This window comes from Nicotiana tomentosiformis, chromosome 2 (assembly GCF_000390325.3).
Source record: "Nicotiana tomentosiformis chromosome 2, ASM39032v3, whole genome shotgun sequence".
NCBI lineage: Eukaryota > Viridiplantae > Streptophyta > Magnoliopsida > Solanales > Solanaceae > Nicotiana > Nicotiana tomentosiformis.
In genome coordinates, this window is record NC_090813.1 from 161,695,609 (window position 1) to 161,717,660 (window position 22,052).

Genomic DNA, 22,052 nt, shown 5'->3' on the forward strand with positions numbered 1-22,052 from the left:
ACTCTGAACTGCTTCAATCTTCTTTGGGTCTACCTTGATCCCATCACTAACACTATATGGCCTAAGAATTCCATTGAATCCAACAAAAACTCACACTTGGAATACCTAGCATACAATTTCTTCTCCCTCAGAATCTGAAGCACAATCCTCAAATACTGCTTGTTGTAATGACCTGATAGGTCATTTTGAGTTTTAGCCCCCGCTTTTATGATTCGAGACCTTTAATAGTATTATTTGATGATTTATTACTTGTGTGCATGGTTTGTGTTAATTTCCAGAAATCTTTAATGTGAATTTTTAAAGAAAACTTGACGGTTGACCACGGTCAATATTTTTGGTAAACGACCTTAGATCGATATTTTGACAATTCCCATAAGTTTGTATGATGATTGTGGACTTATACGCACGTTTGGTTTGGGTCTTGGTGATCAGAGGCCGTTTCAATGCTTAATGTGGAAAGTTTAAATTTTTTATGTTTGAACTATGAAATTTTATGAGTTTTGGTGTTTGATTCTTTAATTTAGATGTTATTTTGATGATTTGAGCTTATGAGCGAGTTCTTATGATGTTATTATACTTGTTTGAATATTCATATTGGAGTCCTAGAGGCTGCGGTGAGTTTCGGATGAGTTCCAGACTGATTTGCTAGGAATTAGGATTGTTGGTGCGGTAGACCTCACATTTGCGAGATTATGTTAGTAAATGCGATCCTTGCATTTGCGAGTGTTAGGTAGGGATTGGGAAACGTCACATTTGTGAAGTTTTGGTCACTTTTGCGAGGTGGTCGTGCTTTGTAATTGTGAGCCTTATGTTACAATTGCGACATTGGCGAGTATAGGGACAACCCGTAGCTTTGTTCGCTTTTGGGAGGGTTTGATCCTTTGCAAATACGAAGTCTTAGTCTCATTTGTGACATCAAAGGGGCTCAGACACTTTTCGCATTTGCAATCAGTGGTTCTCTTTCGCGAACAAGAGTTCACAATCTAGGTAAAAGGTTGGAATTTCGGGACTTAGCATATTTTACTCTATTTTTGAGACCTAGACTCCACATAAAATCGATTTTGGAGGGCAATTTCTTCCCAACTTTATAGGTTAGTAATTTTAATTTATTTTTGTTCAATTTCCATTACTGTTTCATGGATTTTCTCTATTAAATATAGGGTTTCATAGAATAGAAATAAGGGATTTGGGTAGAAATTTAGGATTTTGTAAATTTGAGATTTAGACCTAAACTTGAGGTCGGATCTCGAAACAAATCGCGCATTTGGCCTCGGGGATAAATGGGTAATTGGGATTTGATCTTAATTTCAGATTTTGACTATATGGGCCCTGGATGTCTTTTTGTTGACTTTTCTATATATGTCAAAGATCGAACCTTTTTTATACTAGGGTAGTTTCTAAAGCTCATTTTGATGTATTTGAGTAACATTTGATTAGATTCGGGTGGTTTGGAGGCTTTTTCCAAAGGGAAGGCCATGTTGGATTATTGATTCCGAAAAGAGGTAAGTGTCTTGGTTAACCTTGTTTGAGGAAATTAGGGTATAATTGAGTCTCTTTGCTACTTGATCTATATGTTGGGGGCGGCGTATATGTAAGGTGATGAGTATATATGTGTTGGCCATAGGATAAGCATACCGGTCGAATTAGCTTTATTTGTGCCATGTTACTTTGTGTACTATGTCTTCCATACTCTAGATAGATTGCGAAATTCTTTGATTTCTCTTATCCAAGTTATTATTTATGTTGATATTATTGAGATATAGGCATTGGGATTATTGAAATATTGTTTACGTTATTTGTACAAAGGTGTTGCTAAATTCTCATATGGGGAGTTATGTTAAAATACTACCCTTGATGTTGTTTATGCTTCCACCTTGCTTGGTACAATTTTATATGTGATGCTTTGCAAGGAAGAGTGAATTGCACGAAGGGTGTTTCGGTGCTTGTAAGGGAGAGTGATTGTGCACGAAGGGTGTTTTTGTGCTTTTTTCATATATCAATATCATTGCACGAAGTGTGTTACCGTGCTTTAGAGAAGGTGAAGATATGCACGGAAGGTGTTTCCGTGCTATCTATTAATATTATGTTGTGAGGATGAGAGTAAAAGCACGAAGGGTGATGCCGTGTCATTTGTTGGTATTGTTGTTCCTTATTTTGCTATTCGGACTAAGGATTTGGCTTTGTTGCTTTGTAATTATCTTTGAAAGATTTGTTCCAACTTGTTGTAGAAGTATGCGCTGTGGTTTACTTAGTAGCACCTTTCTTATTTTTTCGTTTTATATCTCTTTACTTATGTACTTATTAACTCTCTTGCATGTTGTTATCATGTTATTTTACTTGATATTTTATTTGTCATCTCATTATTTCTCGTTACTTAACTACACGTGTTTATATGTAGGCATTTTATCTTAGCCCCATCACTATCTCGTCGAGGTTAGGCTCAACACTTATACAGTATATTGGGTCAGTTATACTCATACTATATTTAAGCACTTCCTATGCAGATTCGGACATTGGTATTAGCGGAGTCCCGAGAGGTGCTTAGCAGATACTAGATTGATGACTCAAGGTAGAGATGCATACCATTGGCAGGCCTTCGAGTCTTCTTTTTATTTTTTCCGTATTGTTTCTTCTTGCCGGACAATATTTTATTTCTCTTTAGACAATGTATTCAGTATACTATAGCAGCTCATGTACGCGTGACTCGACATCTTGGGATGGTTGATCGTTAGTGTTCATCTTTAGACTTCCTATGTATACTTTTGAGTTACTGTTACTCTATATTATCATTTTGATGTTAATCGTTGGTTTCATTTATTTTGTATTTATCATTTTATGTTTTCTTGCCTAGCAAGCGGTGTGAGGTGCTATCACGGCCCTGTGGATTGGGATTTTGGGTGGTGACAAGTTGGTATCAGAGCCTTAGGTTGCATAGGTCTCATGAGTGATGAGCAATCTTAGTAGAGTCTTGAGGATTGGTATGGAGACGTCTGTACTTATATTATAGAGGCTATAAGGCTTTAAGAAACATCACTTGCTTTCTTTCTCTACTATGCGTCTTTGTTCTATCATAAGTTTGAATCATTCTTCTCTTATTCTCTCACAGATGGTGAGGACACGTACTTCGTCCACAGCTAATCAGGAGCCCGAGTCGCAAATTGCAGCCACTACCAGGGGTAAAACCCGGGGCAAAGTTAGAGCCCAGTCTAGAGCATGCGCAGTGGCACCCATATCGAGACTCAAATATAGCAAGATGATGAGATCCCAATTTCAGATTGAGCTTGTAGGACCAGCTCAGGTCCCAGGGGGTTCGTTTCCACCCTAGTGCTTTAGGATGCCTTAGTCCGCATGGCTCGCTTCATGGAGAGTATGGCTCAGGCCGGTGTATTTCCTGTGATACTAGCCGCTTCTTAGGCTGGGGGAGGAGTTTAACTCTCGCTACTCATACTCTAAAGCAGATGGCCCCTGGTTATCAGACCCCAGGATTTCTATCAATTAGGGTGGTTTGACCTATTGTTGCTACGCAGCCCAGGGACAGACCCGCGATGTCAGCAGATGAGCTGAAGAGGTTGGACAAGTTCACCAAGTTGACCCTCCTCACTTTAGTGGTGTACCTTTGGGGGATGACCTGGATTTCTTGGACTGTTGCCATGAGATTTTGTGCAACCTGGGACTAGTGGAGTCCAACAGAGTTGATTTTACTATCTTTCAGATGCATGGTTCTGCCAAGAGGTGGTGGCAGGTTTATGAGTTGGGCAGACTAGCGGGATAACCTCCTCTCATATGGGTTAAGTTTTCATAATTGTTCTTGGAAAAGTTTATTCCCCTCACTTAGAGAGATAAGTTGCAGCTAGTTTGAGTACCTCCAGCAAGGTAGCATGATTGTTACTCAGTATAAGACTAGATTTGTTGACTTGTGTCGCCATGCAACTATCGTGATCCCTACTGAGAGGGAGAAGGTGCAGAAGTTCATAGAGGGTCTTACATGTGGCTTCAGACTTCATATGGCTAGAGAGGCCAGGACTGAGATTTATTTTACTCAGGTAGTGGACATCGCAAGGAGGATTGAGCACATTAGAGGCCAGGCGAGGAAAACGACCTCAGACAAGAAGCCCCGACATTTTGGAGGAGTTAGTGGTGCCTCGTCTAGAGGCATGGGTTCCTTTGGTAGAGGCCATACTATCAAGCTAGTATAGTCAGCACTACAGGTCACTCATGATACTTCAGGCAACCATAGTGCTTATGCACCTCGTTCCGAGCAGCTAACATACAGTGCACCTCCAGCTCCCGTTAGTACACCTTTGATATAGAGTTACCATGGTGGTTATTCGGGTCATCAGGGATAGCTCCAAGTTTAGCAGCCACGTCAGCAGAGGGCTTGCATTTTATGTAGGGATCTAAGGCACGTTGCGCGGTTTTTCCCTAGGTCGTAGAGCAATATGCCACAACAGGGTAATTGTGCTATGTTTTCGGCACTAGTTGCTTCACTACCTACTAATCCAGCTAGAGGCGGGGGGTCAGGTAGAGAGAGGTGGAGCCCAGTCATGAGAGGTCATCCTAGAGGTTGAGGATAGGTTAGTGGGGCTCAGCCTCGTTGTTAAGCATTTTCGGGTAGGCTCGAGGTGGAGTCATTCAATGTAGTTATTACATGTATTATCTCAGTCAGTCTTAGAGATACTTCCGTAATGTTTGATTTGGGTTCTATATATTCATATGTGTCTTTATATTTTTCTTCGCACTTGAGTATGCCTCATGATTCTCTTGATGTTCCTATTTCGATGTCTACATCGATTAGAGATTCCCTAGTAGTTGATTAGATGTATCGGTCTTGTGTTGTTACTATTAATAGTTTTGATAATATATTTGATCTTTTGTGGTTGGATATGGTGGATTTTGAGGCCATTCTTGGTATGGATTGATTTTCCCCATATCATGCTACCTTGGATTGTCATGCCATATGGTTGCCTAGATTAGAGTGGAAAGGGACCCTCGGTCATTCCACTAGCAGGGTGGTTTCATATTTGAAGGCTCGGTGTATGGTTGAAAAGAGGTGTTTAGCGTATTTATCTTACATCCGAGATTCTAGTACAGAGGTTTCTTCGGTGGATTTAGTGCCAGTTGTGAGGGAGTTTCCAAAGGAGTTTCCTGTAGATTTGTTGGGTATGCCACCCGACATGGATATTGACTGTTGCATTTATTTGGTTACAGACTATTTCTATTCCACAATACAATATGGCTCCAGTCGAGTTGAAGGAATTGAAGGATTAGTTATAGGATTTGCTTGATAAGGGATTCATTAGACCGAGTGTTTCACCTTGGGCTACTACGGTGTTGTTTGTTAGGAAGAAGGATAGAACAATAAGGATATGCATTAACTATCGGTAATTGAACAAGGTTACAATCAAAAGCAAGTATTTGTTGCCTAGGATTGATGATTTATTTGACCAACTTCAGGGTGCCAAGGTGTTTTCCAAGATCGATTTGAGATCTAGCTACCATCTAGTGAAGATTAGGGCATCATATGTCCCTAAGACAACTTTTAGGACTCGATATGGTCATTACGAATTCTTTATGATATCATTTGGCTTGAGTAATGCTCCAGCAGCCTTCATAGATTTGATGAACCGAGTGTTCAAGCCTAATTTGGATTCCTTCATGATTGTCTTCATTGATGATATCCTGGTTTACTCCTATATAAGGGAGGAGAATGAGCAGCACCTGCAGATTGTACTTCAGACTTTGAAGGATCATCAACTATATTCCAAATTTTTGAAGTGTGAGTTCTGGTTGGACCCAGTTGCCTTCTTGGGTAATGTTGTGTCTTCTGGTGGTATCAAGGTATATCCCAAGAAGATTGAGGTAGTTCAAAATTGGTCTAGACCTACTTCAGCTACAGAGATTCAGAGCTTCTTGGGTTTGGCGGGCTACTACACCATTTCGTGGAGGGGTTTTCATCTATCGCATCCCCATTGACCAACTTGACTTAGAAGGGCGCTCTTTTGACTTGGTTTACCGAGTGTAAGGAGAGATTTAAGAAGCTCAAGACCGCCTTGACTATAGCCCCAGTGTTGGTGTTACCCACAGGTTCGGGGTCTTACTTTGTGTATTGTGATTCATCGCGTGTTAGACTTGGAGCAATATCGATTTAGGATGGTAGATTGATTGCCTACCATATCGTCAGTTGAAGGTCCACGAGAAGGACTACCCCGCGCATGATTTGGAGTTAGCATCCATTGTGCATGCGCTCAAGATTTGGAGGCATTACTTAAACAGCGTGACATGTGAGGTCTACACTGAACATCAGAGTCTCCTGCATCTATTCAAGCAAAATGATCTTAACTTGAGGCAATGGAGATTGTTGGAGTTATTGAAATACTATGATATCACCAGATTATATCATCCGGGGAAAGCTAATGTAGTGGCCAATGCCTTGAGTAGGAAGGCGGAGAGCGTGGGTAGCTTGGTATTTATACCGGCAATGGAGAGACCATTGGCAATGTATGTTCAATCTTTGGCTAACAAGTTTGTGAGGTTGATATTTCGGAGCCTAAGAGTGTTCTTGCTTGTGCTGTGGTGCAGTCATCTTTGTTGGAGCCCACCAAGGCTCGCTAGTTTGATGACCCTACTTGTTGGTGTTGAAATATACGGCGCATGGGCTCGTTCTAAGAAGGTTGTGATTGGGGATGATGATGTTATGCGGCTTCAGGGTGATTTGTATTCTAAATATTGATGGTTTGAAAGAGTTCATCCTTGAGGAGGCTCATAGCTCACGATATTCTATTCAGCCATGTATCACAAAGATGTATTGTAACTTGAAGCGGCATTATTAGTGGTGGAAGATGAAGAAAGACATTGTTAGACACGTCTCTTGGTGTTTGACTTATCACCGGGTGATGCAAGAACATCAGAAACCCGGTGGTTTGACTCAAAGGTTGGTGATACCGGAGTGGAAGTGAGAGCACATCACTATGGACTTTGTGGTAGGTGTATCACGGACCTTTATGAAGTATGATGATGTTTGGGTCATTTGGACCGGTTGACTAAGTCCGCACATTTCACTCTGGTGATAACTTCATAGTCTTTAGAAAAGTTGGCTCACATTTACATTAGGAGATTATTCGCCTGCATGGTGTGCCTATTTCTATCATTTCAGATCATGGCACGCAGTACACTTCACACTTTTGGAGAGCTTCACAACGTGAGTTGGGCACGCAAGTTGAGTTTAATACTGCATTTCACCCTTAGACTGACAGGAAGTTCGAGCGGACCATTCAGATTTTGAAGGATATGGTAAGGGTATGCACTATTAATTTCGGGGTTAGTGGAATCAGTTTCTACCTCTAGCGGAGTTTGCCTACAACAAAAACTATCAGTCGAATATTTAAATTTCTCCATATGAGGCCTTATACGGGAGACAATGTCTTTCTCTGGTTGGCTGATGTGAGCCCGGTGAGGATTAAGCAAAAGAGTTATGTTGATAGAAAGGTTCGTGATGTGGCTTACATGGAGAGGGAGAAGGTTCTCCTCCACGTTTTGCCTATGAAGGGCGTGATGCAATTTGGGAATAAGGGTAAGTACCCGAGTTTTATTGGTCCATTTGATGTCTTGGAAAGAGTTGAGGAGATTGTTTATAGGTTGCATTACCTCCTATCCTAGAAGGGGTACATCATGTATTTCATGTTTTCATGCTTCAGAAGTACCGTGAAGATAGGTCACATGTTTTGGACTTCAGCATAGTGCACCTTGATGAGAATTTGACATATGAGGAAGAACCGGTGGCTATTCTAGATCGACAGGTTCGAAAGTTGAGATCTAAGGATATTCTGCATTAAAGAGGACAGCCGACTGAGAAGGCTACTTGGGAGTCTGAGTCTTACAGGAGGAGTAGATGTTCACACCTTTTTGCTTTCCAGGTACATTTCTATGTCCGTTTGAGGATGAACGTTTATTTTAGAGGCGGAGAATATAACAACATGATAGGTCGTTTTGAGTTCCAACCCCCCATTTTATGATTCGAGACATTTCATAGCGCTATATGATGAGTTATGACTTTCATGCATGGTCCGTGTTAATTTCCGAAAAGCTTTAATGTGAATTTCTAAAAAAAACTTGATTTTGATCTTGAAAATGGCTAGAATTGATCACGATCAACATTTTTGGTAAACGACCTCAGATTAGTATTTCAACGATTTTGATAAGTTTGTATGATAATTTTTGACTTGTACGCCCATTTGGGTGGGATCCCGGGTGACCCGTGGCCATTTTGGTGCTTAATGTTGAAAGTTAAAATTTTGAAGTTTGAACAATGAAATTCTTTGAGTTTTGGTGTTTGATTTTTGAATTTAGATGTTATTTTGATAATTTGACGTTACGAGCGAGTTCGTATGATATTATTATACTTGTGTGGATGTTTGAATTGGAGCTCGAGAGGCTCAGGTGAGTTTTAGTTGACTTCCAGACTGATTTGCTAGTAATTAGGATTGTTGGTGATGCAGACCTCGCATTTGCAAGTGTTTGATCGCAAATGCGAGCCTTGCATTTGCGAGTGCTAGCTTGCATTTGCGATGCAGGATAGGGATTGGTTAGTTTCGCATTTGCGATGCAGGTAGGGACTGGTTAGCTTCGCATTTATGAAGTTTTGGCCACTTTTGTGAGGTGGTCGGGCTTCGCAATTGCGAGCCTTATGTTTTTATTGCGACAATAGTGAGTAAAGGGACATCATCTATTTTGCAAAGATTTTTTTGCTTTTGAAAGGTTCTGGTCCTTCGCAAATGCGAAGGCTTAGTCGCATTTGCGATATCAGAGGGTGTTCGCATTTGCGATCAGTGGTTCTCTTTTGTGAACATCTTCGCAATTGCAATATCTGCATGTCATGACCCCAAATTCCTCACCTTAGGCTGTCGTGATGGCACCTAGTCTCTAAGACTAGGTAAGCCTAGCATACATTGAGAATTTAGCAGAGTTAAAAACTGAGATGATAAATTAAACTGATAACCATCATAATGAAACTAAAACAATACATTAGTCACAATATTCCCAAAATAGGTGGAATTGAGACATAAGCTCTAAGAGGTACACTAGAAATCTCAAAAGTACAATAATGTCTGATGTGAAGATAAACAGTATAAAAGACAATAGTAGAAGGTGACTCTGAGCCCTACGAACATCAAACAGGTATACCTTGAAGTTTCCGAAGTATCTGGGTCGACTAACTGGCATCCGGCACGAGCAAATGTACCTGGATCTACACAAAAATGTGCAGAAGCGTAGCATGAGTACACCACAACGGTACTCAGTAAGTATCAAGCCTAACCTCAGTAGAGTAGTAACACGGCTAGGTCATGACACCTACTAGACATAGAAACTTGAACAGAATATTAATATATTCTAATAATAGAAAACAAAGAAATAAATGACAACAAGACAGTACAATGATGTAAGGCTAACAACGGATATTAAAGCAATAAAGGACAATAAAGAATGAGCATATGATAAGAACAACAAGTAATCAAATACAGTCAAATTACAAGTAAAACAAATGAAGGAATAACAATAACTGTTCCATCAACAAGCCTTTTCCACATGGAAAGTATAACAAGAATCACAACCGAGGTGCCACACAACACATTCACATTTCACTAGTCACAATCACAATCTTCCTTATATCATCGTGTGAGCCTTGCATTTATTTTGAAAATAATTTTTCTGAAGTAGCTATATGCGTTTTAGCCCCCTTGTCTTACCACGTGGCATCAAGTAATTTCCTTACTAGCAACATGCGCATAATCCCACCTTATATCAACTCATGTGTTTCAATACCCACCCTTATACTACCGCATGCATATCAATATCACAACACAATAATCAACTCGCACCACATGTACCCATATGCCACAACATTAGTAAATCAACAATAACAGTGTTACCGCAACACATAGCCCATGACTCAACCACAATGTGTACAAGAATATCAATAATAACAAAATGAATGAGAAATAACTCAACAAGGAAGGATGTCCCAATAATCAACACTTCAACCACAATGCGTTAATAGCTTTCACAACTACAACCTCAATAACTCAACAATGAAGGTATTCCCGTGAAATGGCAACTTCCAATTCAAGTACGTAACATAAGCTTAACAATGAAAGAGAAAGTATGAAATAGCATCTACGACTAAATGCATGTAAATAACTCAACAATGTGAAGGATAGCATGTAAATGTCTTCAAATAAATGTATATAAGAGTAACTTTGACAATGGAAAACTAGAACATGTAATAACAACTTCAATTAAGGCATGTAAGAATAATATTGACAATGAAAGACCGAACAAATAGTAACTTCAATAAAGTGCTTATAGGTAATCTAAGAGTCTAAACCGGTCAAATATCACATATAATCCCATGTACACACTCATCGTCTCGTGTAAATGTCTTCCACATAATTCAAATAGTACAATCAGCCCAAATCCTAAGGGGTAGTCCCCCCCCCCCCACACACAAAGTTAGGAAAGATACTTACTTTATCTAAGCCAAATCAACACTCAAACAAATAGCTTTTCCCTTAAAATTTGCTTTCGCACGGCTCAAATCTAACAAAAAATGACTTTATATCATCAAACAATGTAAGAGAAATTAATTTCGATTAATAAAGCTAAGATCTTTACACAACTCCCAAAAGGTCAATCCCGGGCCTGCCCGGTCAAAAGTCGGGTCCAAAGGTAGATCCCGACAGCCCATAACCCAGAACCCCTCCACAAATTTCATGTAATACTCTGCTAACCCCAAGAAACTGCGAATCTCTGTTGAAGTTATAGGTTTAGGCCAATTATTCATAGCTACTACCTTCTGAGGATCAATCTTGATTCCTTCACTATAGACGACATGACCCAAGAATGTGACATATTCAAGCCAAAATTCACACTTCGAAAACGTTGCATATAACTTGTGCTGATATAGGGTCTGCAGAACTGCCCTGAGATGATCGGTGTGGCCTCTCGACTCCGTGAATATACAAGAATGTCATCAATGAACACTATCACAAAGGAGTCGAGGAAAGGCTTGAAGACTCGATTCATAAGATCCATGAAAGCTGTTGGGGCATTCGTTAGCCCAAAAGACATTACCAAAAATTCAAAGTACCCATACCGGGTCCTGAAAGTTATTTTCGGAATATCCTGCTCCCTGATCTTTAATTGGTGATACCCATATCTTAAATTAATTTTGGAAAAGTATTTAGCATCCTGCAACTGGTCAAACAAGTCATCTATCCTTGGCAGTGGGTACTTATTCTCGATTGTGACCTTGTTGAGCTGCCGATAGTCGATACACATTCTTAGTGACCCATCCTTCTTCCTTACAAAGAGAACCGGTGTGCCCCAAGGCAACACACTCAGCCGGATGAAACCCTTCTCTAACAAATCCTTCAATTGTTCCTTTAGTTCCTTCAATTCTGCCAGTGCCAGCCTGTAGGGTGGAATGGATATAGGTTGCGTGCCTGGCATCACATCAATCCCAAAATTAATCTCCCTGTCTGGTGGGATCCCAAGGAGATCATCTGGAAAGACCTCCAAAAATTCATTCACAACTGGTTACTATTTGGAAATATAACAAATTTGAATACAAATTAGGAAGAAGTTCATGGGTCACTATTTCGAAATATAACAGATTTGAACATAAATTAGGAAGAAGTCCATATTGATCATCTCCCACTTCCACATTGGAATTTCTATATTCTGTGCCAACCCACCGGGCCTTTGATGTTCGGCCTTTACTTGCTGACAATTCGGGCATCTTGCCGCAAAGTTTGCTACATTCCTCTTCATATCATTCCACCAGTAAACTTCCTTGAGATCATGATACATCTTTGTAGATCCCGGGTACACGGAATACCTAGAAGCGTGAACCTCGGTCATGACTCTTTCCCGGAGACCATCTACATTTGGAACACATAATTGCCCTTTGTACCTTAATGTACCATCATCCATGCCAAGAGAAAAAGCCATGGTCTTGTGTTTCCGGATCCCCTACTTCAGCTGAACAAACAATGGGTTGTTGTATTGCTTCTCCTTGACTTCTACAACAAGCGATGATTCAGCCCTATTTTGCACAATCACCCCTCCTTCACTAGAGTCCGCAAGATGAACTCCTAAACTAGCCAACCGGTGAACATCCTTGGCCAACGGCCTTTGATATGCTTCCAAGTGAGCCAAACTACCCATGAATTTCTGGCTAAGAGCATCCGCCACAACATTAACCTTCCCCAGATGATATAAAATATCGATGTTGTAGTCCTTGAGTAACTCAAGCCACCTTCTCTGCCTCAGATTCAATTCCTTCGACTTGAACATATATTGAAGGCTCTTATGGTCCGTGAATATATTCACATGGACCCCATACAAATAATGACGAATTTTTAGTGCAAAAACCACCGCCACAAGTTCTAAGTCATGTGTTGGATAGCTTTTATCATGATTCGTGAGTTGCCTAGAAGCATAAGCGATCACCTTGCCATGTTGCATCAATACACACCCAAGTCCGATCCTTGAAGCATCACAATACACGACAAACCCTTCTATACCCTCTGGTAAGGTCAACACCGATGTCGTAGTCAATCTTAATTTCAATTCTTGGAAGCTCTCTTCACAAACATCCGACCATTGGAATTTAACCGCCTTCTGCGTCAGTTTAGTCAATGGAGAGGCAAGAGTAGAGAACCCCTCCACAAATATCCTGTAATACTCTGCTAAGCCCAAGAAACTGCGGATCTCTGTTGAATTTGTAGGTCTAGGCCAATTCTTCGCAGCTACAACCTTCTGAGGATCAACCTTGATTCCTTCACTAGAGGCGACATGACCCAAGAATGTGACAGATTCAAGCCAAAATTCACACTTCGAAAACTTCGCATATAACTTGTGCTGATATAGGGTCTGCAGAACTGCCCTGAGATGATCGGTGTGGCCTCTCGACTTCGTGAATATACAAGAATGTCATCAATGAACACTATCACAAAGGAGTCGAGGAAAGGCTTGAAGACTCGATTCATAAGATCCATGAAAGCTGTTGGGGCATTCGTTAGCCCAAAAGACATTACCAAAAATTAAAAGTACCCATACCGGGTCCTGAAAGTTATTTTCGGAATATCCTGCTCCCTGATCTTTAATTGGTGATACCCATATCTTAAATCAATTTTGGAAAAGTATTTAGCATCTTGCAACTGGTCAAACAAGTCATCTATCCTTGGCAGTGGGTACTTATTCTCGATTGTGACCTTGTTGAGCTGCCGATAGTCGATACACATTCTTAGTGACCCATCCTTCTTCCTTACAAAGAGAACCGGTGTGCCCCAAGGCGACACACTCAGCCGGATGAAACCCTTCTCTAACAAATCCTTCAATTGTTCCTTTAGTTCCTTCAATTCTGCCAGTGCCAGCCTGTAGGGTGGAATGGATATAGGTTGCGTGCCTGGCATCACATCAATCCCAAAATTAATCTCCCTGTCTGGTGGGATCCCAAGGAGATCATCTGGAAAGACCTCCAAAAATTCATTCACAACTGGTTACTATTTGGAAATATAACAAATTTGAATACAAATTAGGAAGAAGTTCATGGGTCACTATTTCGAAATATAACAGATTTGAACATAAATTAGGAAGAAGTCCATATTGATCATCTCCCACTTCCACATTGGAATTTCTATATTCTGTGCCAACCCACCGGGCCTTTGATGTTCGGCCTTTACTTGCTGACAATTCGGGCATCTTGCCGCAAAGTTTGCTACATTCCTCTTCATATCATTCCACCAGTAAACTTCCTTGAGATCATGATACATCTTTGTAGATCCCGGGTACACGGAATACCTAGAAGCGTGAACCTCGGTCATGACTCTTTCCCGGAGACCATCTACATTTGGAACACATAATTGCCCTTTGTACCTTAATGTACCATCATCCATGCCAAGAGAAAAAGCCATGGTCTTGTGTTTCTGGATCCCCTACTTCAGCTGAACAAACAATGGGTTGTTGTATTGCTTCTCCTTGACTTCTACAACAAGCGATGATTCAGCCCTATTTTGCACAATCACCCCTCATTCACTAGAGTCCGCAAGATGAACTCCTAAACTAGCCAACCGGTGAACATTCTTGGCCAACGGCCTTTGATATGCTTCCAAGTGAGCCAAACTACCCATGAATTTCTGGCTAAGAGCATCCACCACAACATTAACCTTCCCTAGATGATATAAAATATCAATGTTGTAGTCCTTGAGTAACTCAAGCCACCTTCTCTGCCTCAGATTCAATTCCTTCGACTTGAACATATATTGAAGGCTCTTATGGTCCGTGAATATATTCACATGGACCCCATACAAATAATGACGAATTTTTAGTGCAAAAACCACCGCCACAAGTTCTAAGTCATGTGTTGGATAGCTTTTATCATGATTCGTGAGTTGCCTAGAAGCATAAGCGATCACCTTGCCATGTTGCATCAATACACACCCAAGTCCGATCCTTGAAGCATCACAATACATGACAAACCCTTCTATACCCTCTGGTAAGGTCAACACCGATGTCGTAGTCAATCTTAATTTCAATTCTTGGAAGCTCTCTTCACAAACATCCGACCATTGGAATTTAACCGCCTTCTGCGTCAGTTTAGTCAATGGAGAGGCAAGAGTAGAGAACCCCTCCACAAATTTCCTGTAATACTCTGCTAAGCCCAAGAAACTGCGGATCTCTGTTGAATTTGTAGGTCTAGGCCAATTCTTCGCAGCTACAACCTTCTGAGGATCAACCTTGATTCCTTCACTAGAGGCGACATGACCCAAGAATGTGATAGATTCAAGCCAAAATTCACACTTCGAAAACTTCGCATATAACTTGTGCTGATATAGGGTCTGTAGAGCTGCCCTGAGATGATCGGCATGGTCCTCTCGATTATACTGGAACTCCAGCATATTATACTGGACATATTATACTGGAGTTCCAGTATAATATACCGATCCAGCATAATATGCTGGAAGTTCATACACAAGTGCTCCAATCTCCAGTATATTATGCTGGAACTTTCCGCTTGTTGGAGTTTCAGCATAATATGTTGGAAGTCCATACACATGTGCACCAATCTCTAGTATATTATGCTGGACCGGTCCGTGTTGTAGTAAAATAGTGGCTATTTTTCAATGATGGTGAATATACAAGAATGTCATCAATGAACATTATCACAAAGAAGTCGAGGAAAGGCTTGAAGATTCGATTCATAAGATCCATGAAAGCTGCTGGGGCATTCGTTAGCCCAAAAGATATTATCAAAAATTCAAAGTGCCCATACCGGGTCTTGAAAACTATTTTCGGAATATCCTACTCCCTGATCTTTAATTGGTGATACCCAGATCTTAAATCAATTTTGGAGAAGTACTTAGCACTCTACAACTGGTCAAACAAGTCATATATCCTTGGCAGTGGCTACTTATTCTTGATTGTGACCTTGTTGAGCTGCCGATAGTCGATACACATTCTTAGTGACCCATCCTTCTTCCTTACAAAGAGAACCGGTGCGCCCCAAGGCGACACACTCAGCCGGATGAAACCCTTCTCTAACAAATCTTTCAATTGTTCCTTTAGTTCCTTCAATTCTGCCAGTGCCAGCCTGTAGGGTGGAATGGATATAGGTTGCGTGCCTGGCATCACATCAATCCCAAAATTAATCTCCCTGTCTGGTGGGATCCCAAGGAGATCATCTGGAAAGACCTCCAAAAATTCATTCACAACTGGTTACTATTTGGAAATATAACAAATTTGAATACAAATTAGGAAGAAGTTCATGGGTCACTATTTCGAAATATAACAGATTTGAACATAAATTAGGAAGAAGTCCATATTGATCATCTCCCACTTCCACATTGGAATTTCTATATTCTGTGCCAACCCACCGGGCCTTTGATGTTCGGCCTTTACTTGCTGACAATTCGGGCATCTTGCCGCAAAGTTTGCTACATTCCTCTTCATATCATTCCACCAGTAAACTTCCTTGAGATCATGATACATCTTTGTAGATCCCGGGTACACGGAATACCTAGAAGCGTGAACCTCGGTCATGACTCTTTCCCGGAGACCATCTACATTTGGAACACATAATTGCCCTTGGTACCTTAATGTACCATCATCTATGCCAAGAGAAAAAGCCATGGTCTTGTGTTTCTGGATCCCCTACTTCAGCTGAACAAACAATGGGTTGTTTTATTGCTTCTCCTTGACTTCTACAACAAGCGATGATTCAGCCCTATTTTGCACAATCACCCCTCCTTCACTAGAGTCCGTAAGATGAACTCCCAAACTAGCCAACCGGTGAACATCCTTGGCCAAAGGCCTTTGATATGCTTCCAAGTGAGCCAAACTACCCATGAATTTCTGGCTAAGAGCATCCGCCACAACATTAACCTTCCCCAGATGATATAAAATATCGATGTTGTAGTCCTTGAGTAACTCAAGCCACCTTCTCTGCCTCAGATTCAATTCCTTCGACTTGAAGATATATTGAAGGCTCTTATGGTCCGTGAATATATTCACATGGACCCCATACAAATAATGACGAATTTTTAGTGCAAAAACCACCGCCACAAGTTCTAAGTCATGTGTTGGATAGATTTTATCATGATTCTTGAGTTGCCTAGAAGCATAAGCGATCACCTTGCCATGTTGCATCAATACACACCCAAGTCCGATCCTTGAAGCATCACAATACAAGACAAACCCTTCTATACCCTCTGGTAAGGTCAACACCGATGTCGTAGTCAATCTTAATTTCAATTCTTGGAAGCTCTCTTCACAAACATCCGACCATTGGAATTTAACCGCCTTTTGCATCAGTTTAGTCAATGGAGAGGCAAGAGTAGAGAACCCCTCCACAAATTTCCTGTAATACTCTGCTAAGCCCAAGAAACTGCGGATCTCTGTTGAATTTGTAGGTCTAGGCCAATTCTTCGCAGCTACAACCTTCTGAGGATCAACCTTGATTCCTTCACTAGAGGCGACATGACCCAAGAATGTGACAGATTCAAGCCAAAACTCACACTTCGAAAACTTCGCATATAACTTGTGCTGATATAGGGTCTGTAGAGCTGCCCTGAGATGATCGGCGTGGTCCTCTCGATTATACTGGAACTCCAGCATATTATACTGGACATATTATACTAGAGTTCCAGTATAATATACCGGTCCAGCATAATATGCTGGAAGTTCATACACAAGTGCTCCAATCTCCAGTATATTATGCTGGAACTTTCCGCTTGTTGGAGTTTCAGCATAATATGTTGGAAGTCCATACACATGTGCACCAATCTCTAGTATATTATGCTGGACCGGTCCGTGTTGTAGTAAAATAGTGGCTATTTTTCAATGACGGTGAATATACAAGAATGTCATCAATGAACATTATCACAAAGAAGTCGAGGAAAGGCTTGAAGATTCGATTCATAAGATCCATGAAAGCTGCTGGGGCATTCGTTAGCCCAAAAGATATTACCAAAAATTCAAAGTGCCCATACCGGGTCTTGAAAACTATTTTCGGAATATCCTACTCCCTGATCTTTAATTGGTGATACCCAGATCTTAAATCAATTTTGGAGAAGTACTTAGCACTCTACAACTGGTCAAACAAGTCATATATCCTTGGCAGTGGCTACTTATTCTTGATTGTGACCTTGTTGAGCTGCCGATAGTCGATACACATTCTTAGTGACCCATCCTTCTTCCTTACAAAGAGAACCGGTGTGCCCCAAGGCGACACACTCAGCCGGATGAAACCCTTCTCTAACAAATCCTTCAATTGTTCCTTTAGTTCCTTCAATTCTGCCAGTGCCAGCCTGTAGGGTGGAATGGATATAGGTTGCGTGCCTGGCATCACATCAATCCCAAAATTAATCTCCCTGTCTGGTGGGATCCCAAGGAGATCATCTGGAAAGACCTCCAAAAATTCATTCACAACTGGTTACTATTTGGAAATATAACAAATTTGAATACAAATTAGGAAGAAGTTCATGGGTCACTATTTCGAAATATAACAGATTTGAACATAAATTAGGAAGAAGTCCATATTGATCATCTCCCACTTCCACATTGGAATTTCTATATTCTGTGCCAACCCACCGGGCCTTTGATGTTCGGCCTTTACTTGCTGACAATTCGAGCATCTTGCCGCAAAGTTTGCTACATTCCTCTTCATATCATTCCACCAGTAAACTTCCTTGAGATCATGATACATCTTTGTAGATCCCGGGTACACGGAATACCTAGAAGCATGAACCTCGGTCATGACTCTTTCCCGGAGACCATCTACATTTGGAACACATAATTGCCCTTGGTACCTTAATGTACCATCATCTATGCCAAGAGAAAAAGCCATGGTCTTGTGTTTCTGGATCCCCTACTTCAGCTGAACAAACAATGGGTTGTTGTATTGCTTCTCCTTGACTTCTACAACAAGCGATGATTCAGCCTTATTTTGCACAATCACCCCTCATTCACTAGAGTCCGCAAGATGAACTCCCAAACTAGCCAACCGGTGAACATCCTTGGCCAACAGCCTTTGATATGCTTCCAAGTGAGCCAAACTACCCATGAATTTCTGGCTAAGAGCATCCGCCACAACATTAACCTTCCCCAGATAATATAAAATATCGATGTTGTAGTCCTTGAGTAACTCAAGCCACCTTCTCTGCCTCAGATTCAATTCCTTCGACTTGAAGATATATTGAAGGCTCTTATGGTCCGTGAATATATTCACATGGACCCTATACAAATAATGACGAATTTGTAGTGCAAAAACCACCACCACAAGTTCTAAGTCATGTGTTGGATAGCTTTTATCATGATTCTTGAGTTGCCTAGAAGCATAAGCGATCACCTTTCCATGTTGCATCAATACACACCCAAGTCCGATCCTTGAAGCATCACAATACACGACAAACCCTTCTATACCCTCTGGTAAGGTCAACACCGATGTCGTAGTCAATCTTAATTTCAATTCTTGGAAGCTCTCTTCACAAACATCCGACCATTGGAATTTAACCGCCTTCTGCGTCAGTTTAGTCAATGGAGAGGCAAGAGTAGAGAACCCCTCCACAAATTTCCTGTAATACTTTGCTAAGCCCAAGAAACTGCGGATCTATGTTGAATTTGTAGGTCTAGGCCAATTCTTCGCAACTACAACCTTCTGAGGATCAACCTTGATTCCTTCACTAGAGGCGACATGACCCAAGAATGTGACAGATTCAGGCCAAAATTCACACTTCGAAAACTCCGCATATAACTTGTGCTGATATAGGGTCTGTAGAGCTGCCCTGAGATGATCGGCGTGGTCCTCTCGATTATACTGGAACTCCAGCATATTATACTGGACATATTATACTAGAGTTCCAGTATAATATACCGGTCCAGCATAATATGCTGGAAGTTCATACACAAGTGCTCCAATCTCCAGTATATTATGCTGGAACTTTCCGCGTGTTGGAGTTTCAGCATAATATGTTGGAAGTCCATACACATGTGCACCAATCTCTAGTATATTATGCTGGACCGGTCCGTGTTGTAGTAAAATAGTGGCTATTTTTCAATGACGGTGAATATACAAGAATGTCATAAATGAACATTATCACAAAGAAGTCGAGGAAAGGCTTGAAGATTCGATTCATAAGATCCATGAAAGCTGCTGGGGCATTCGTTAGCCCAAAAGATATTACCAAAAATTCAAAGTGCCCATACCGGGTCTTGAAAACTATTTTCGGAATATCCTACTCCCTGATCTTTAATTGGTGATACCCAGATCTTAAATCAATTTTGGAGAAGTACTTAGCACTCTACAACTGGTCAAACAAGTCATATATCCTTGGCAGTGGCTACTTATTCTTGATTGTGACCTTGTTGAGCTGCCGATAGTCGATACACATTCTTAGTGACCCATCCTTCTTCCTTAAAAAGAGAACCGGTGCGCCCCAAGGCGACACACTTAGCCGGATGAAACCCTTCTCTAACAAATCTTTCAATTGTTCCTTTAGTTCCTTCAATTCTGCCAGTGCCAGCCTATAGGATGGAATAGATATAGGCTGTGTGCCTGGCATCACATCAATCCCAAAATCAATCTCCTTGTCTGGTGGGATCCCAAGGAGCTCATCAGGAAAGACCTCCAAAAATCCATTCACAACTGGTTACTATTTGGAAATATAACAAATTTGAACACAAATTAGGAATGTTGTGGCGGATGCTCTTAGCCAGAAATCCATGGGTAGTTTGGCTCACTTGGAAGCATATCAAAGGTCATTGGCCAAGGATGTTCACCGGTTGGCTAGTTTAGGAGTTCGTCTTGGGAGTGGGAGATGATCAATATGGACTTTGTGGTAGGACTACCTCGCACTCCTCGTAAGTTTGGCTCGATTTGGGTGATTATGGATCGACTCACTAAATCAGCACACTTCTTGCCGGTTAAGGCTACTGACACAATGGAACAATATGCTCAGTTATATATCTAGGAAATAGTCAGGTTGCATGGCACTCCAGTTTCTATCATTTCTGATCGGGGGGCACAGTTCACGGCTAATTTTTGGAAGAAATTTCAGTAGGGTTTGGGTACTCAGGTGAATCTTAGTACATCATTTCATCCACAGACCGACAGGCAGGCAGAACGGACCATTCAGATGCTTAAGGATATGTTGCGCGCTTGTGTTCTTGACTTCAAGGGTATCTGGGATGATCATTTGCCACTCATAGAATTTGCCTATAACAATAGTTACCATGCTAGCATTCAGATGGCACCGTTCAAGGCTCTATGTAGTAGGAGATGTAGATCTCCCATTGGGTGGTTCGCGATTGGGGAAGCAGAGTTGATAGGGCCAGACCTCATGCATCAGGCTATAGAGAAAGTTAGGATCATTAAGGAATGGTTAAAAATTGCTCAGAGTCGTCAAAAGTCCTATTCAGATGTGCGTCGCTGGGATTTGGAATTCAAAGAGGATGATTGAGTATTTTTGAAGGAATTGCCGATGAAAGGTATAATACAGTTTGGGAAGAAGGGGACATTGAGTCCCAGGTATGTCGGGCAGTATAGAATCATTCAGCGAATTGGTCAAGTGGCTTACATGCTCGAGCTACCACCAGAGATGTCCTTAGTGCACCAGTGTTTCATGTATCTATGTTGAAGAAGGTAGTCGGAGACCCTGGCACTCATTGTTCCGATTGAGACTATTGAGGTTAATGAGGAATTGACTTATGAAGAGATTCCAGTTGCCATTATTGATAGGCAAGTCCGAAAGCTGAGAAATAAAGAAATTTCCTCTGTGAAAGTGCTATGGCGAAACCAACAAGTTGAAGAGGCCACTTGGGAGGCCTAGGAAGAGATGAAGAGGAAGTACCCTCATTTTTTTGAATAACTCTGTATTTATGAAGTTATGTTCAGTGAAATTGTTAAGAGTTTACTTTCTATGAATTATGTTTCACTTGTACAATTTATGTTAAGGACGTTTCTTTTGGTAATATAATGTTTATGACGTTGTGGTCGGTATTGCCTCCATGGTTGTGTTACATCATTGCGTTATGGTTATGTTGTTAGGATTGGTTTATGTGATTCTGTGATAGGTGGATAGGCCCAATTATAGGAGAGACTCTGGCAAAATTTTTGAAAAATTTGGGAGTTAGTCAAAAATTTGGAACTGCTAGTGTGGGAAGTAGCAGCTGAGTCACATTGGATTCTAATGGCGGATTTTGACCCTCATTCGAGGACGAATGATCTTAAGTGGGGGAGGATGTAAGGCCCCATAAAATTTCACCTAGAACTCGGGTTTTCGTGATGCAAAGGTACACTTATGTGTTAGATGATTGTAGAAATTTTTCGCGGCTCGCAAGCTCGCCGCGGTACGGACTTTTTGGGTTGAACAGTGCATAGGGGAGTTGAAGAAAATTTTTGCAGGGCAGGGCATTTCTGTGGTCCACTATGCGGCCGCAGATTGGCTGTAGAGTGCAATAGAAAAATGGCCAATTTTGGAAGGTCGTTTTGCTGTCCA

The 22,052-nt window shown here is 41.1% G+C and overlaps 1 protein-coding gene across 1 annotated transcript; it reads left to right on the plus strand.

Annotated features, from left to right (window-relative positions):
- Nucleotides 1-20,690: 20,690 nt before the first annotated feature.
- Nucleotides 20,691-21,014, plus strand: LOC138905960 (uncharacterized). The gene has a single exon (XM_070194474.1). The coding sequence runs from the start codon at nt 20,691-20,693 to the stop codon at nt 21,012-21,014; it is 324 nt and encodes a 107-aa protein (XP_070050575.1).
- Nucleotides 21,015-22,052: the final 1,038 nt, after the last annotated feature.